This window comes from Bufo gargarizans, chromosome 3, assembly GCF_014858855.1.
Source record: "Bufo gargarizans isolate SCDJY-AF-19 chromosome 3, ASM1485885v1, whole genome shotgun sequence".
NCBI classification, from domain to species: domain Eukaryota; kingdom Metazoa; phylum Chordata; class Amphibia; order Anura; family Bufonidae; genus Bufo; species Bufo gargarizans.
This window is the reverse complement of record NC_058082.1, coordinates 517,304,963-517,319,205: the sequence shown is the minus strand read 5'-3', so window position 1 is coordinate 517,319,205 and position 14,243 is coordinate 517,304,963. Positions and strand designations below refer to the sequence as shown.

Below are 14,243 nucleotides of genomic sequence, written 5' to 3'. Positions count from 1 at the left end.
GGACTGGTTTTATGCCCAGAGCTAATTAAGGGCTATTAGCTCTCCTCAAACCAGACCTGGAAATTAATGACGTCACGCTCCAGCCAGGCTTGACAGCGAGCTGATCTTGGACAGGATGAGCTGGGCCTGGTGTAGCTTTTATGACCTTTTATTGCTGGCCTTACAGAGTAGTGGTAATAAAAGTGTCCATCTATATCATAGGCAACCCAGGCTTCAGAAAGATGAGAGTTCACAGCTTTTTACATAGGCCAGAAGCATATAAGATGGCTACCCAGAGGAATTATGTATGTATGCCGGCACACCTCCCTCTTTTAAAAGGTTGCCTGGGGAAATGGCCACAAGCCTATTCCCCAGCAACCCAGCCGTCTCCGGACGATTCTCCCTGCCGCGACAACCCGTCGGCATTTCCATGTAAACTACCTTTTCTGTGCTGCACGGTGAAGTTGTACTGCTGCAAAATCAGGCTCCATCTCAGCAGTTTCGCATTGTCTCCTGCGAGACGTGCCAACCAGCTGAGGGGATTGTGATCAGTGACCACTGTGAAATTGCGTCCATACAGGTAGTGTTGTAGCTTTTGCAGGGACCACACAATAGCTAAACACTCCTTCTCTATTGTGGAGTAGCTGGTCTCCCTGGCCAGTAACTTACGGCTCAGGTATAGTACAGGATGCTCCTCCCCGGCCTGGTTCACCTGACTCAGGACTGCACCCAGACCAAAGGCGGAAGCATCCGTGTGGACCACAAACTTCCGAGTGAAATCTGGGGCCTGAAGCACAGGAGCACTGGCTAGTGCATCCTTCAGGGCCTGGAAGCCTTGCTCGCATTCCGGCGTCCATGACACCATCCTGGGCAGCTTCTTCTTGGTCAAGTCTGTCAGAGGCTTGGCCAGGGCGCTATAGTTCGGGATGAACTTCCTATAGTACCCGGCCGTTCCCAAGAAAGACATGACCTGCTTCTTGGTGAGAGGTGTTGGCCATCTCGTAATGGCTTTCACCTTCTCTATTTCAGGCCTCAGTGTGCCTCCTCCTACTCTGTGGCCTAAGTAAGTGACCTCATTCATGCCCAGCTGGCACTTGCTAGGCTTAACAGTTAGTCCAGCCGCAGCAAGTTTGTCCAGTACTTGCGACAGGTGCACCAGATGCTCCTTCCACGTGGGGCTATACACGGCAATGTCGTCTAAATAGGCGACAGCACATTCTTCTAGTCCTTCCAGCAAGTCATTCACAAGCCTTTGAAAGGTGGCTGGCGCATTCTTCATCCCAAACGGCATTATAGTAAATTCGTATAAGCCGAAAGGGGTGATGAAGGCCGACTTCTCCTGAGCCTCCGAGGTCAGGGGAATCTGCCAATACCCCCTGCTCAGGTCCATGATTGTCAGGTAGCTGGCTCCTGCCAACTTATCTAACAGTTCATCAATCCTGGGCATGGGGTAAGCATCCGAGGTTGTGATGGCATTCAGTTTGTTTTGCCGCATTGGCAGCAGGACATAGACCTTCTGCCCCTCCTGGTAGATTCTCTCTCGGGCAGTGCGGTTATACCACTGCTTCTGTTTGCTTTGGGCCTGTACCATATTCTCCTGTACCAGACCTACCAGCGACTCCATTTTGTCTCGGAACCTGAGGACATAGTCTACTACAGAGACTTCAGTTCCGGCAACCTTGCCTTCCCAAGACTCTCTGATTAGGTCTAGGGGACCTCTTACCCGTCGACCATACAGGAGTTCGAAGGGCGAAAACCCGGTTGACTCCTGGGGAACCTCTCTGTAGGCAAATAGCAGGTGAGGTAGATATCGTTCCCAGTCCTTCCCTTGCGCCTCCACAAACGTCTTCAGCATCTGCTTCAATGTCCCGTTGAAGCGCTCACAGAGGCCGTTTGTTTGTGGGTGGTAAAGGCTGGCTACGATATGGTTCACCTGTATTTTCCTACAGAGCCCCTGCATTAGTTCAGACATGAACTGAGGTCCTTGGTCGCTGAGAAGCTCAGCTGGGAACCCCACTCTCATGAAGATCCCCAGCAGGGCGTCTGCAACCTTGTCCGCCCTAATGGAGGATAACGCCACTGCTTCCGGGTAGCGCGTCGCGTAATCCACCAGGGTTAATATGAACCGTTTACCCGAACTGCTGGGCATGGCCAGTGGACCAATGATGTCCACGGCCACCCTCCTGAAGGGTTCATCAATTATCGGTAAGGGATTCAATGGAGCTCGGTGACGGTCTCCTGCTTTGCCAACTCGCTGACAGATGTCGCAGGACCTGCAGTACTTGGCGACATCTGCCCCGAGGCCAGGCCAGAAAAAATTCTGCATCACCCGGGACTTTGTTTTGGTTATTCCCAGGTGACCAGCTAAGGGGATCTCATGAGCCACTAGCAGTAATTGTTCCCTGAACTGCACAGGTACAATGAGCTGCCTCTTGAGTGGCCCCACCCTACTGTCACTGTGGGAGATGTCCTCCTTATACAGTTTCCCATTGTCCCAACACACTCGGTATTTGTCTCCCTCAGTGGGAGGGCTGGCAGCTAACCCTCTTAGCTGCTCCAAGGTAGGGTCATCTCGCAGGGCCTGCTCAAAGGCGGCACTACAAGTCCCAGCCAGCTGTCCTGTGGCGAACAGGGACAGTGGCTGAGGCTCTGACGCGGTTAAGTCCACGGGGTCCGAACCGGTGGAAGGGGACACTTCCACTTGCTCTTCCCCAATGGAGCGTTCCGCTGCGGCTTTTGCAGCCCTGCGAGTGACGGGCAACACAGGCACAATAATGTCATCACATTTAACATTTGCACAACTTGAATCAGTTAAACACATGTTTGCTACCTGTGTACATACACCCGCCATCCCCTCTACATCTCCTGTCATAGGAGAACTGCTCCCACACACCCCACCTCCCACCTCCCGAGGTCCATCCCCAAGGTTATCTGATGTTACGCAAACATCCTTGCACAGTACCTCGGTATGTCCAGGGACCTCCATAGGGACGGGTGAGTCCTGTGTGCTTCCAGGGGGCACGTAGCACGAGACCAATCGTCCTAGGTCAGTGCCTAATAAAACATTTGTGGGGATCTCCGCAGAGACTCCCACCTCCCTTACTCCACTCCCAGCCCCCCAATCAAGGAAAACACGAGCTAGGGGAACATTAGGGCTCACCCCCCCAACTCCCGTGATGGTGAGGCTTTTGCCGGGAATAAGGTCTGTGTCATCCACTAGTTCAGGCCGAACTAGTGTGACTTCGGCTCCTGTATCGCGGAAGCCTGTGGTGCATCGGTTGCCCACAGTAACCGACTGTAGGTTGTCTGCGGTGTGTCTTGCAGCTCCATTCACTAACAGCACAGATGATGGGTTGCGGGCAAGCTTGCCAGGGGGTGCTGTCTTCTTCTCCGGGCACGAGTGGCTGAGGTGTCCTGGCTTGCCGCACGCATAGCACTTGCGCACGTCTGTCGGTGCTGGCTTGACTCCTTCCGGTCTTTGTGCAGGCCTGTGAAAGGGTCGCTGGACAGGAACCGACAAAGCTGGCCGGGAGGAAGAAGCAGATGAAGAGGTTCCTCCCAGACGGGACAGAGTGTCTTTGAATGCCCGAGTGCTGGGCATGGCGACATATTCATCGGCTAGCTCGGCCGCCTCTCGCGCACTCTTCGGCTTGTGCTCACATACATATTTTTGCACATCTGTGGGGCAATTGGAGACAAACTGTTCTCGGACCATCAGATCCGCCAGGGACTGCTTGGTGTCCTCTGTGAGGGGATCAGACCACTGTTGGAAGGTGGTCTGCAACTTGCCCAGATGGTCCATAAAAGTATCTCCGGGCCCTCTCCGCAGGGACCGGAACCGTAAACGGTAAGTCTCTGGAGTCAGCTGGTACTTGACCAGAATAGCCTTTTTGATGACCGCGTAACTGGTACGCTCTGCTAATGGTAGTCCGACCAGGGCCTCCATAGCTTTGCCCTTCAGTGCGGACATTAGATGTCCCGCCCACTGTGGCTCTGGTACCTGGTACTGCTGGCATGAGGTTTCAAAAGCATGCAGGAAAAGATCAATGTCACAGTTCTCAGAGTCCATCACAGGCAGTTTTGGCTTGACCATCAGGGATGGACCTGTGGATGTGGCATGCCGGTCGGACCCCTGAAGCTGTACTCGGGCCATGTCCAGTTCATGCCTGCGGACAGCTTCCCGTTCTGCAGCCTCGCGCTCAGCCTTGCGCTCTGCAGCCTCGCGCTCAGCCTGGCGCTCTGCCCGACGTGCCTCCAGCAGCCGAAAATATAAGTCCGGGTTACTAAGCATTAGTTGGTCCTGACCATTTTGGGATGGCATAGAGACAGAGTTATGTCCAGCTAGAGGACTGCAAGCCCCAGCAGGCTGTCCTCCTCCCAGTTCATCATCTTCATTCTGGAAGGGGTCACCTGGCTCAGGGGCCCCAGAGTCTCCTCCATTCTCTGAATCCTGCAGGGATGACTCTTGACTCCTCCATGCACATAACTCCTGGATGAGGACAGTCTTATTTTTCCCATATACTTGGATGCCTTTGTGCTCACACAGAGCTGTGATATCAGCCACGCTCAGGGCGTCATAATTCACGGATTCGGACATTATTGCCAAATAAAAGATAGGACAGAAAACAAGAGAGAGGGGAGGGTACTGTCGTGAATTATTATTCTATCAAAACTAATGCACTGTGCTTCGTCTTCCAGAATTTTTCAATCCTTTAGTACAGAGTTATGGACATAACTTCATGCACTAATATTCTAAGCATACAGAAATCCCGTAAGCTGCCACCAGAAAAATGTCACGAACTATGGAACCGATCGCTCCAGATCCCACAGCTCTGACGTAGTGGTCTGTGACGGAGTCTGCGCACACACAGAGACCTCACGTGACCGGGGTATTACCACTCGGCTAACCCCCCCCCACTATACTTCGGTAACTGCCACCACGTGGGTTCCCGGTCCACGAGCCGACTATCCGGGTCATTCACTATCACACAGATCAGTGGATGAACCGGATATCACTTACTGACCAACCGCAGTCAATCACCCCCAGCTACAATTCCTAAATGCAATTTAACTAACTACCTGGTAACGTCTCTTCAAAGGCAAGGTACGTTGTTCAGCAGCTTAGAATATGGAAGACTTGGCTATTTAGATTTTATAATCTTTAATAAGCGGTAAAAAGCAGTGCATACAAGTCTAATGAAAATGACTATAAATCTACAGAATAATAATAACAATATAAATAATCACGACAGTTCAAATGAAAGGGAAAAAGATGAAAGAATACTTAGTTTCTCTGGAGGGTTTCAGATGGTCGTTCATATGTCCTTTTTGAATCCTTGCAAACCCCTTTTCAGTATGTATCAGGGGAGACCCTCAAAGTTCTTCTGATACAGGGATATGCCGTCAATGTCCAATTAAGTGTCTGGTGATGTTCCATGGGTCTCTCTCCTCTGTCCTTGTGCATGGGTTTTTATGAACTCTGCCATGGGCAGGAGACTTACTCCTGTCAGCCAATGGCAGCAGAGTGACTGTGAAGCCTAGGGATTGGCCCCCAAGTGTTTTATGACCCCATCAAAGTTCAGTTCCTACAATGAGGATTATACTTATTCTTATATCCAGCATAAAGGTAGGGCAGAGAGCTGGTTGCAGTGTGCGATTGCATTTTGTGTTTTTAGGATTATACTTAAGCTCGTATCTCCCTGATACATCGGCATATTTTTATACAGAATACATATTTGCGATCCTTATTTATTTACCTACAGAATGAGACCACACACGGTAATGCTGGGACCTGTAGTTCTTCTACCACCCATAGGTCAGCTAAGGAATCACATCCTCTAGTCATATTTGATACCCAATTAACCACAATACTCTGTAGAGCCTGGATCTGGTGTCAGAAAGGGCATAAGTTGATTCCTAAATGAAATATGAAAGTGGACTGGTTTTATGCCCAGAGCTAATTAAGGGCTATTAGCTCTCCTCAAACCAGACCTGGAAATTAATGACGTCACGCTCCAGCCAGGCTTGACAGCGAGCTGATCTTGGACAGGATGAGCTGGGCCTGGTGTAGCTTTTATGACCTTTTATTGCTGGCCTTACAGAGTAGTGGTAATAAAAGTGTCCATCTATATCATAGGCGACCCAGGCTTCAGAAAGATGAGAGTTCACAGCTTTTTACATAGGCCAGAAGCATATAAGATGGCTACCCAGAGGAATTATGTATGTATGCCGGCACAGTGTTCCCAGAGAGGAAGTAATTCCTCCTTAGGACCAACTCCAAGAGGTGGAGAACAAACTAGCGAGCCTCAGGAGTGAGTCCCGTGCCGGCCGGAGCCACATCGATGACATTCATACCATATTCATGTGTGATCGACGTATACAATGATACCACATCAAAACTGACCAGATAGAACTGTGCGGGTAAAGTGATGTCACGCAGTTTGGTCAAAAAGTGTCTGGTGTCTCTAATGTATAAGGGAGCTGCGGTTGCATGGACTCGAAGTAGTCTGTCCAAAAATATGGCAATGGTGCTGAAGATAGACCCCCTGCCAGACACAATGGGTCTACCCGGGGGATCCATCAAACGCTTATGTATCTTAGGGAGAACATATATCAGGGGGTGATGGGATACTGTACTTTAAAAAATTTACATAAATCCTGATCTATAATGCCCCGTCCCTGGGCTGTGTCTACTAGGTCATTCACCACCCTGGCAATCTCCCATTTGGGATCATGTCCCAATACTTCATACACCTCCCCATCATCCAACTGCCTGCGTATCTCCCCAATATACTTGTCCGTGTCCATAACAACCACAGCTCCCCCCCTTATCTGCCGGTTTGATTGTGATATCCTTGTTTTGTTCCAATGTTTTCAATGCTTCCCTTTCACGGCGTGTTATGTACCTGCTTGCTACGCTCTTGTAGGGTTCATCCCTCACTTTTGGTTTTCTTGCCGATCTGGAGTCTGGCTGTGGTACTGTGCTCCTTATTGGGTTCTATTTAGATGATAGGAAGTATACTGTCCCCTTTTGTCATGGTATAATCATGTGATGCGGATAGGTACTATGGTGGGTTAAAATGGGGCCCAATAGTACACTATTATATAGGCATATAATTAATTATATATTATATAGACATTGTTTTGTCCGGATACAGTATATATATATATATATATATATATATATATTGATCCCCTTATCTACTTTACATGATGTATTATAGAGTGACATCTGCATGACGGCAGATGCATTGTGATCAGGTGACTTCTTTGTCATCATGCGATGGTCATGTGGTCCGGGACTATGTTCGATGACGCGCACTATGTGCGCCCTCTATGAAGCTGAAGGCATGTATACGCCGATCACGTGGGAATTCAGGAGGAGGTGTGTGCGCATTCATCTTACGTCAGGTGTTGCGATGGCAACGCGGTGACGTCATGGACATGCGCGCTGCGACGGCAGCTCTCGATGATGTCACGGGCCATGCGCAGTGCACCTGGCCAGACGCCGATATCGAGTTCAGATACACTCGAGACTGCCAGACGGCGATTGTTATATATAAGGTACACATTTGTATTAACTAGGCACAGACAGTTTTGATTAGACATTGGGCTGTGTTTGTTTTTTAATTGCACAGATGTGATTAGTGGGTTGAGACTTTCAGATGATTGGTTCCACCATGTGGTGGGAGGGGTCATTTATGAGTATTTATGGTTGCTATTTTCATTGTATACATGCTTGATGAAGGCTACTATTTAGCCAAAACGTAATTTTGCTTTTGTACGCACTCAAGGCTTCAATAAAAGATACACCGGATATACTGCTGTAACCCTCTTTTTTCTGCTATCTAAAGGATAGGTCATCAGTAAAAAGATCTCAGAAACACCTTTGACCTTCTCATATATTCATCTCAAGGATTTGGTGATGGGTATGAAGGATGTACATCCATTGAAAGTTTAAATTTTTCTCCTAGGCATAGATTTTTTATTTTTTTTGTGAGTGCCGGAATGAAACTGATAGACTTGGTTTACCCTTGGTAGGAAACATACACTTACCGGTACATATACTGTAGCTAATTGAAAGTTCAGTCTAATCTAACATACAGGGCAGTAACTGTCTTCCAAATTATTGAGAGAGATAAATTAACCCTTGATATGTTTCTCTCATCAGAATAAATGCTGCTGAAGATTCTGCTCTTAGAGCTCTACAAGAGCAATTTTTTGCCCATCGTTCTGACCTTATGAAAGCTTTTAAAGAGTGTGACCCAGATGGTACAGGTAAACACAATGGTTATTTTCCATGGCAAATGATTTTGTTTTCTAGTTACATGTAAAAGTTCCATGTAGTTATTTAAAATGGTGCTATATAAAATAATTTGTTAATTTGTTTTATCTCTTTCTTATACTTATATAGAAAAGTATTAAAGCAAAAAGTTCAACTGGAAATCTCTCAGTAGGCAGTTGAAGAATATAGAAAAGTATTAAACCAAAAAGTTCAACTAGAAATCTCTCAGTAGGCAGTTATAGATGTACAGTATATTAGATATAGTGCAGTCAACATTTTGTGTGTAGCCTGCAAAATTTGGTTATCATCCTCCCCTCTGTGTCATTATGGTAAATGTTATGCTTCTGTTTACCCTTTTCTCAGTTTCTAGTATTTTATTGTTTAATCTAGAGTTAGTTTTTTTTATGAATGAGAAGGTTAACAAATATTTAGGAGACTGAATAGAGGAAAAAGGCTAAGAGAAAGTGAGGAATATGCCACAGTCCCTTAAAACAATATATCAAAATTTTACATGTGTAGTACGAGTGTATGCCGAAAAAAAGATATACATTTTAACGTTACCTAATTTAGGCGAATACAACTAAATATGCTCCTGTTTTTATTGATTTATTTGTACTAATTACACAAAAACATTACGCAAAAACAAGTACTTTTCTAAAAGCACATAAAAGGCGACTAACTGTGCAATATACATCTCAGGTGCCGTTTCGGTAAGGTAACTAAATTATATGACCATCAAAGCATAAATCATTATACATTTACTAGGAAAAATCTCCATCAATGACTGGGCGAAAGCAGTGGAGGCAGTACTCCATCTGGGTCTACCTTGGAGGACATTGCGCTCGAGACTTGCACGACTGGCTTCTGATGGAAATGTAGAATATCTGTCGTGTTTTGAGGATCTTCAAATTCAAAAATCCATTAAAGAAGTAAGTGTAGCATATTGATTTATATTTCTGGCTATGTATTATGCCAAATCTCAATATGGAATTCATAAAATTTGAAACAATTTATCAATACAAAATCCAAATGAGGAAGAACGGTTGGAAGGAATGGAGGAAGTCTGATTCTGGTTGCTTAAAGGGTTTTTGTCATGAGAAATAATGTTATGTAGCTGACTGACATTAGCGATGTGCTAATGTCAGCAGTACATAACAGTATGCTTTATAACTGCCTGCCTGCAGCCGTTCTCTCAAAATAAAGACTTTTAAAATATGCTAATGAGCCTCTGGGTGCTATTAGGGAGTTGCTTCAGCACCCAGAGGCTCGGTCTACGCACCCTTTGGCACACCCAGGTCCAGTTGATTGACTTTTCAGTTCTCCTCAGTGTCCCGTAAATCCTGTGCTGTCCCATTTAGTATTTGGCGCAGGCGCAGTGAGTGAACGACGCGTTCCTGCTCCGAAGGAAGGAAGCCGGCAGCAGGAGCTTGTCCTTTACTTACTGCGCCTGCTGCATTTTATGAAGCAAAATTAATACTTTAATAAAATTATATATGAGGATATTGAGTCAGCTATCAAAATCACAGTAAACAATTCTGTATTAAAACCCCCAAAGAGTAGTCTAAATGTTTATCACCAAATCTCATATTTTCAAATAGAATAATTAGCAACATTGAAAGTTTGAATTTAGTTTTTATAACCTTCTATTTTTAGGGCCCACTGTCAATATTCGCCACCTATACCATGGCAAAAACTGAATAGACCCTCTTGACGCGGTCACAACTTTAGGCTGCCAGTTCGCAAACTTCAGTGCGCACCACTCGACCGACAGTGGAATTTTGGTTTCAGTGCCTGCTCCAATATTCCGCATGCAAATTTCAATGTGTGAAAATGTTCCCATTGGAAACTGATATGGTGAACTAACTAATATGATTCTGCACTATATGAATTTATGTACTATGGGAATCTAATTCAGATATGTAAAGCTTTATGCTGCCTATTTCATACTGTTTAATTTTTTAACGCATTATGTAATATATATGCTGTTTCCCACTAGGTTCAGCCAAGTTTGGTTGAGACATTATACAGATACAAAACAGATCTTGAGATCATCTTCAACATAATTGACAAGGATCACTCAGGTATTTGCTCTTAAATTAGACTATATACCATGGCTTTCTTCTATTCTTATTCACTGCAAATATAATTGATAATACTGACATAATAGAGAAAAAAATGTCCGATTCACAATTTTTTCATCACTTTACTTTAAAAAAAAAGTTATCAAAAAGTCATACACACCCTGAAATAGTATTAGCAAAACCTCAAGATTGTCCCCCAAAAAATTTGCCCACACACATCTCTATAGACATAACTATAAATAAGTTATGTGAGTAAGAATACAGTGATGCCATGTTAAATGGTGGCATTAGAAAGCACAACTTCTTCCGCAAAAAAACAAGCCCTCATACGGCTATGTGAACAGAAAAATAAAAGTTATAGCTCCGGGAAGGCAGGGAGCGAAAAGAGTCAGGAAAGGGTTAATATAACTTAGAAGTTCCATGTCAATAGTAGTAGTTCTAATTGGTATAATCTAGTCAAATAAAAGTGAGTAGTGATCAACGAATTTCTTGAAATTCGACTTGGATTCAATTCAGCCAAATCAGTCGAGCAATTCAGCTAAGTCAGCCAAATAAATTCCTCCCACATCAAGAGTGCTCCAATTACCCTGAAAAGTTTTGGATGGCATTCTGGGGTCTTCTATGACTGTATGCAATTAATGTCAACCTTTTTTTTTTTAACTCAAGCCAGTTGTTGTATTTTAAGTTGTATTATACAGACTAAACGTACAATGCGAAACAATATGAACATCCCCTTCCCTCCGTGTCGTTTTCATATGAGCAAAACCCATCCCAAGAAGAGACAGACAGCATCAAGCTGCCCTGGATTATTACATTTATTTCACTAGATTTTTTAACACCTGCCAATAATTTAGTGATAGCAATCAATCATTGATTAATATGCATAGTTTATTGCTTGTTTTACATTTCATATTTTTTTTAACTGATCCGAAAATTATTTGCTGTTTGGCAGCAAATGCTTGCCGGTGTGTATACACACACTGCTTGGGGTCATGTGATCCACCTCCATCTCTCCTGCCTTCTGACTGGAAAACGGTGTAGGCTAATTTGAGAAATTCACCTAAATTGAATTGCCAAATATTTAGATTTTACTAGAATTTTTGAAAAATTCGGATCGGATTAAATTAATTTAGAATCGTTCACTCTAAGTAATGCATGCGGCAAATAATGTATGGTGCTGAGGATACTTTGATAGGTGGGTTATATGTAGTCATTTGAGCATGTCCAAAATAATCTACAAATAATATATATCTTTATAAATATATATGTATATATATATTTATAAAGATGGCTCCTCAACATTTTTTCTTGAATTGTTAATACCTTCAATGGTGGATATATATATAACATAGGATATCTTTTATCAATGGTGTATCAATGATCATGGATGTAGGTGTATCTGTACAGTGCCACCTGCTGTTTGTGCATTTCCTTATTTGTCGGTTCATCTCACTAACATCACTGAGGTGGTCGCACATGCTCAGTTCCATCCTTCAAATGCTACCAGCTGTATCTACTACTAGAAGCTAGCTGTGCTAGTTACAGGGAAAGAGCTGCAGCAGAAAGGACATGTCTTCTGAGAAAGGACACACCATCTCAGCTTCCAGCCTGAAGGGAAACTAGCAGACCAGTTGAAGCAAGGAATGGGTAGATGTCTGGATCCATGTGAGATACATGGCTGGTTCTAGTTTTGTTAGAGATTGATATCTAAATTACGGTATGTCTGATTTTCCTTTTTAACTTTAATAATGGGATAATCCCTTTAAGGAGCTGAATGTTAAAGAGCATTATGAAGATGAATTATTGTATTTTAAAGATCAGAGAGCCCTAATTTCATATCTCCTTTAGGTTTGCTATCTATTGAGGAATTCCGTCAGACATGGAAGCTTTTCACCTCCCACCTTCAAATCAATATAGATGAGTCAACTATAGATGACTTGGCCCACAGCATAGATTCCAACAAGGATGGTAGCATTGATTTTAATGAGTTTTTGGAAGCTTTTCGAGTGGTTCACAAATTTGAAAGAAAGGATAGTAACAGAAGATGAAAACCGTTACTCATGAAGGAGAATTTCACAGTCATCACCACTTCAAGACAGTCGATTGTTTCCAAACCTTGAAGTCGATGGGCTCTCTCTGAATGATGCAAGTCCTGCCAAGAGCAGAGGCCAAGTATGCTTGTCAGTCATGTACGAAGGAGAAGAAAATTAGATGCAACCATGGAGCTGCAGTCAGTAACTGAACTTTGGGGACTTTGAAAAATGGCACTGAGATATTCAGCTGCGGACCACTATGTTAGACTTTTGAAAATAAAACAATAAATGCAAGGCATATATACATGTTAAATATAAACTTATTCTATAATCAAAGTATGAGTATGGCCCAGGTTTAAATCTAGATACAAACATTATTATAATCCTTAACTTTATTACTTTGACTTGGACAGATGGCTTTATGAGCGAACGGGAGCCTTTAGTCATATCTGGACTAGCTTGGCTCAGCATCAGGGGCAGACCACTGCAAGAAATGTACTTAGGGTATGGCCACACAGTCAGTTTTCTGCATGCAGTTTTGGAAACCAAAATCTGGAGCGGATCATAAAAGGAAAAGGACAGGTATGAATTGCTTTTTTTTATTTTTTTATTCACTTCTTGTTTTGGCTTCCATAACTGGTGCAAAAACCTGACCATATGGTCGTACACTAAGACATAGAATATTAGTGTAATTAAAATATATTCAAAGATAATGTAGTACTTTTAACAGTTATGAAAAGAGAAGTAATATGCTGTATATCAAAAATATGCATTTGGACTATACTAATGCTGTTTGTTTTATTTAAAAACTGAATGTTTAATAAGTACTGTATATGTACAATTTTGGTCATCTACACTGCAAATTATTCAGCCTTTACAAAAAAGTTACATGTGAAATAGCAATAGGAAATAACATTTAACCTAATGAATACTTAAGCCCTTTAAGACTATGGGGAGAATTTATCTTGTCCTGCACTCCAGAATTCTGGCTTCAAAAAGTTACAAAATCGGTGTTTGAGACTTTTTGGGCTTACTTGCTCATAATTTTGCAACTTTTTCCATTTATACACCACTCCCTCCAGTTTTTAAAAGTGAGAGGGAAAGTAGGCATGGTAAGCTATGTTAATTAGCTTCCCCTTTAAATTTATCACTGCAACTTTTTTTAAAAGGTTCAAAATCACTCTGAAGGAGAGGTATTAAAAAAACTGGAGCAGCAATCCTAGATGAAAATGATAGGTTTAATGATGCACCAAATTTATCAAATGCAGCCTTGATAAATTTGGTACAAAGTGCAATGAAACAGACTCAAGAAAAATTCACTTCACATATACTTCACATGATAAATTCTCTCTATTATGTTTCTAAAATAGCCATCCTTCTTTCAATAACTTTCACAAGCCTTACATCCGTGGAACCTGTGAGCAACTCAATTTAGCTAAAGCATTGCTACAGCCCTACAGTTCTTTGGACGTGTAGTGTATTTTTCACACTGAAAAAATAACGTAAAAAAGAATAAAAAACTTTTTATGACAAGAGCAAAATATGTAAAAGATCAACTCACCACAGGAGTCAGGTCACGGCTTCCATTAGATGAGTTCCCTTCATACTAGCGGCATACAGTGTAAATCTGCAAGTTGCCTTGAGAAGTTTCAGCTCTGACTGAAAACTGTACTGTATAATAGATAGATACAGTAGATATATTAAATAGATATGCATGTATTGAAACATATAATAAATAATACCGTATGTAGTGTACAGCACTGTTTTTAGCTAGAGGTATGTTAACCGACAAGATCCAGCGGCTTTACATGGTATGCCATGCTCTACAGGAACTTTGGACCCAACTCTTGTGGTGAGTCAGATCAT

The 14,243-nt window shown here is 43.3% G+C and overlaps 1 protein-coding gene across 1 annotated transcript in view; it reads left to right on the top strand.

The window, feature by feature from the left end:
* The window catches only part of PPEF1 (protein phosphatase with EF-hand domain 1), an 81,266-nt gene extending 68,774 nt beyond the window's left edge, over positions 1-12,492 (top strand). Inside the window, exons 15-18 of the mRNA XM_044287658.1 lie at positions 8,150-8,256; positions 9,029-9,192; positions 10,260-10,344; positions 12,193-12,492. Of these exons, the coding sequence (XP_044143593.1) occupies positions 8,150-8,256; positions 9,029-9,192; positions 10,260-10,344; positions 12,193-12,392 (556 nt within the window). The 3' untranslated portion in view covers positions 12,393-12,492. The remainder of the gene's footprint in view (positions 1-8,149; positions 8,257-9,028; positions 9,193-10,259; positions 10,345-12,192) is intronic.
* The last annotated feature ends 1,751 nt before the right edge of the window (positions 12,493-14,243 follow it).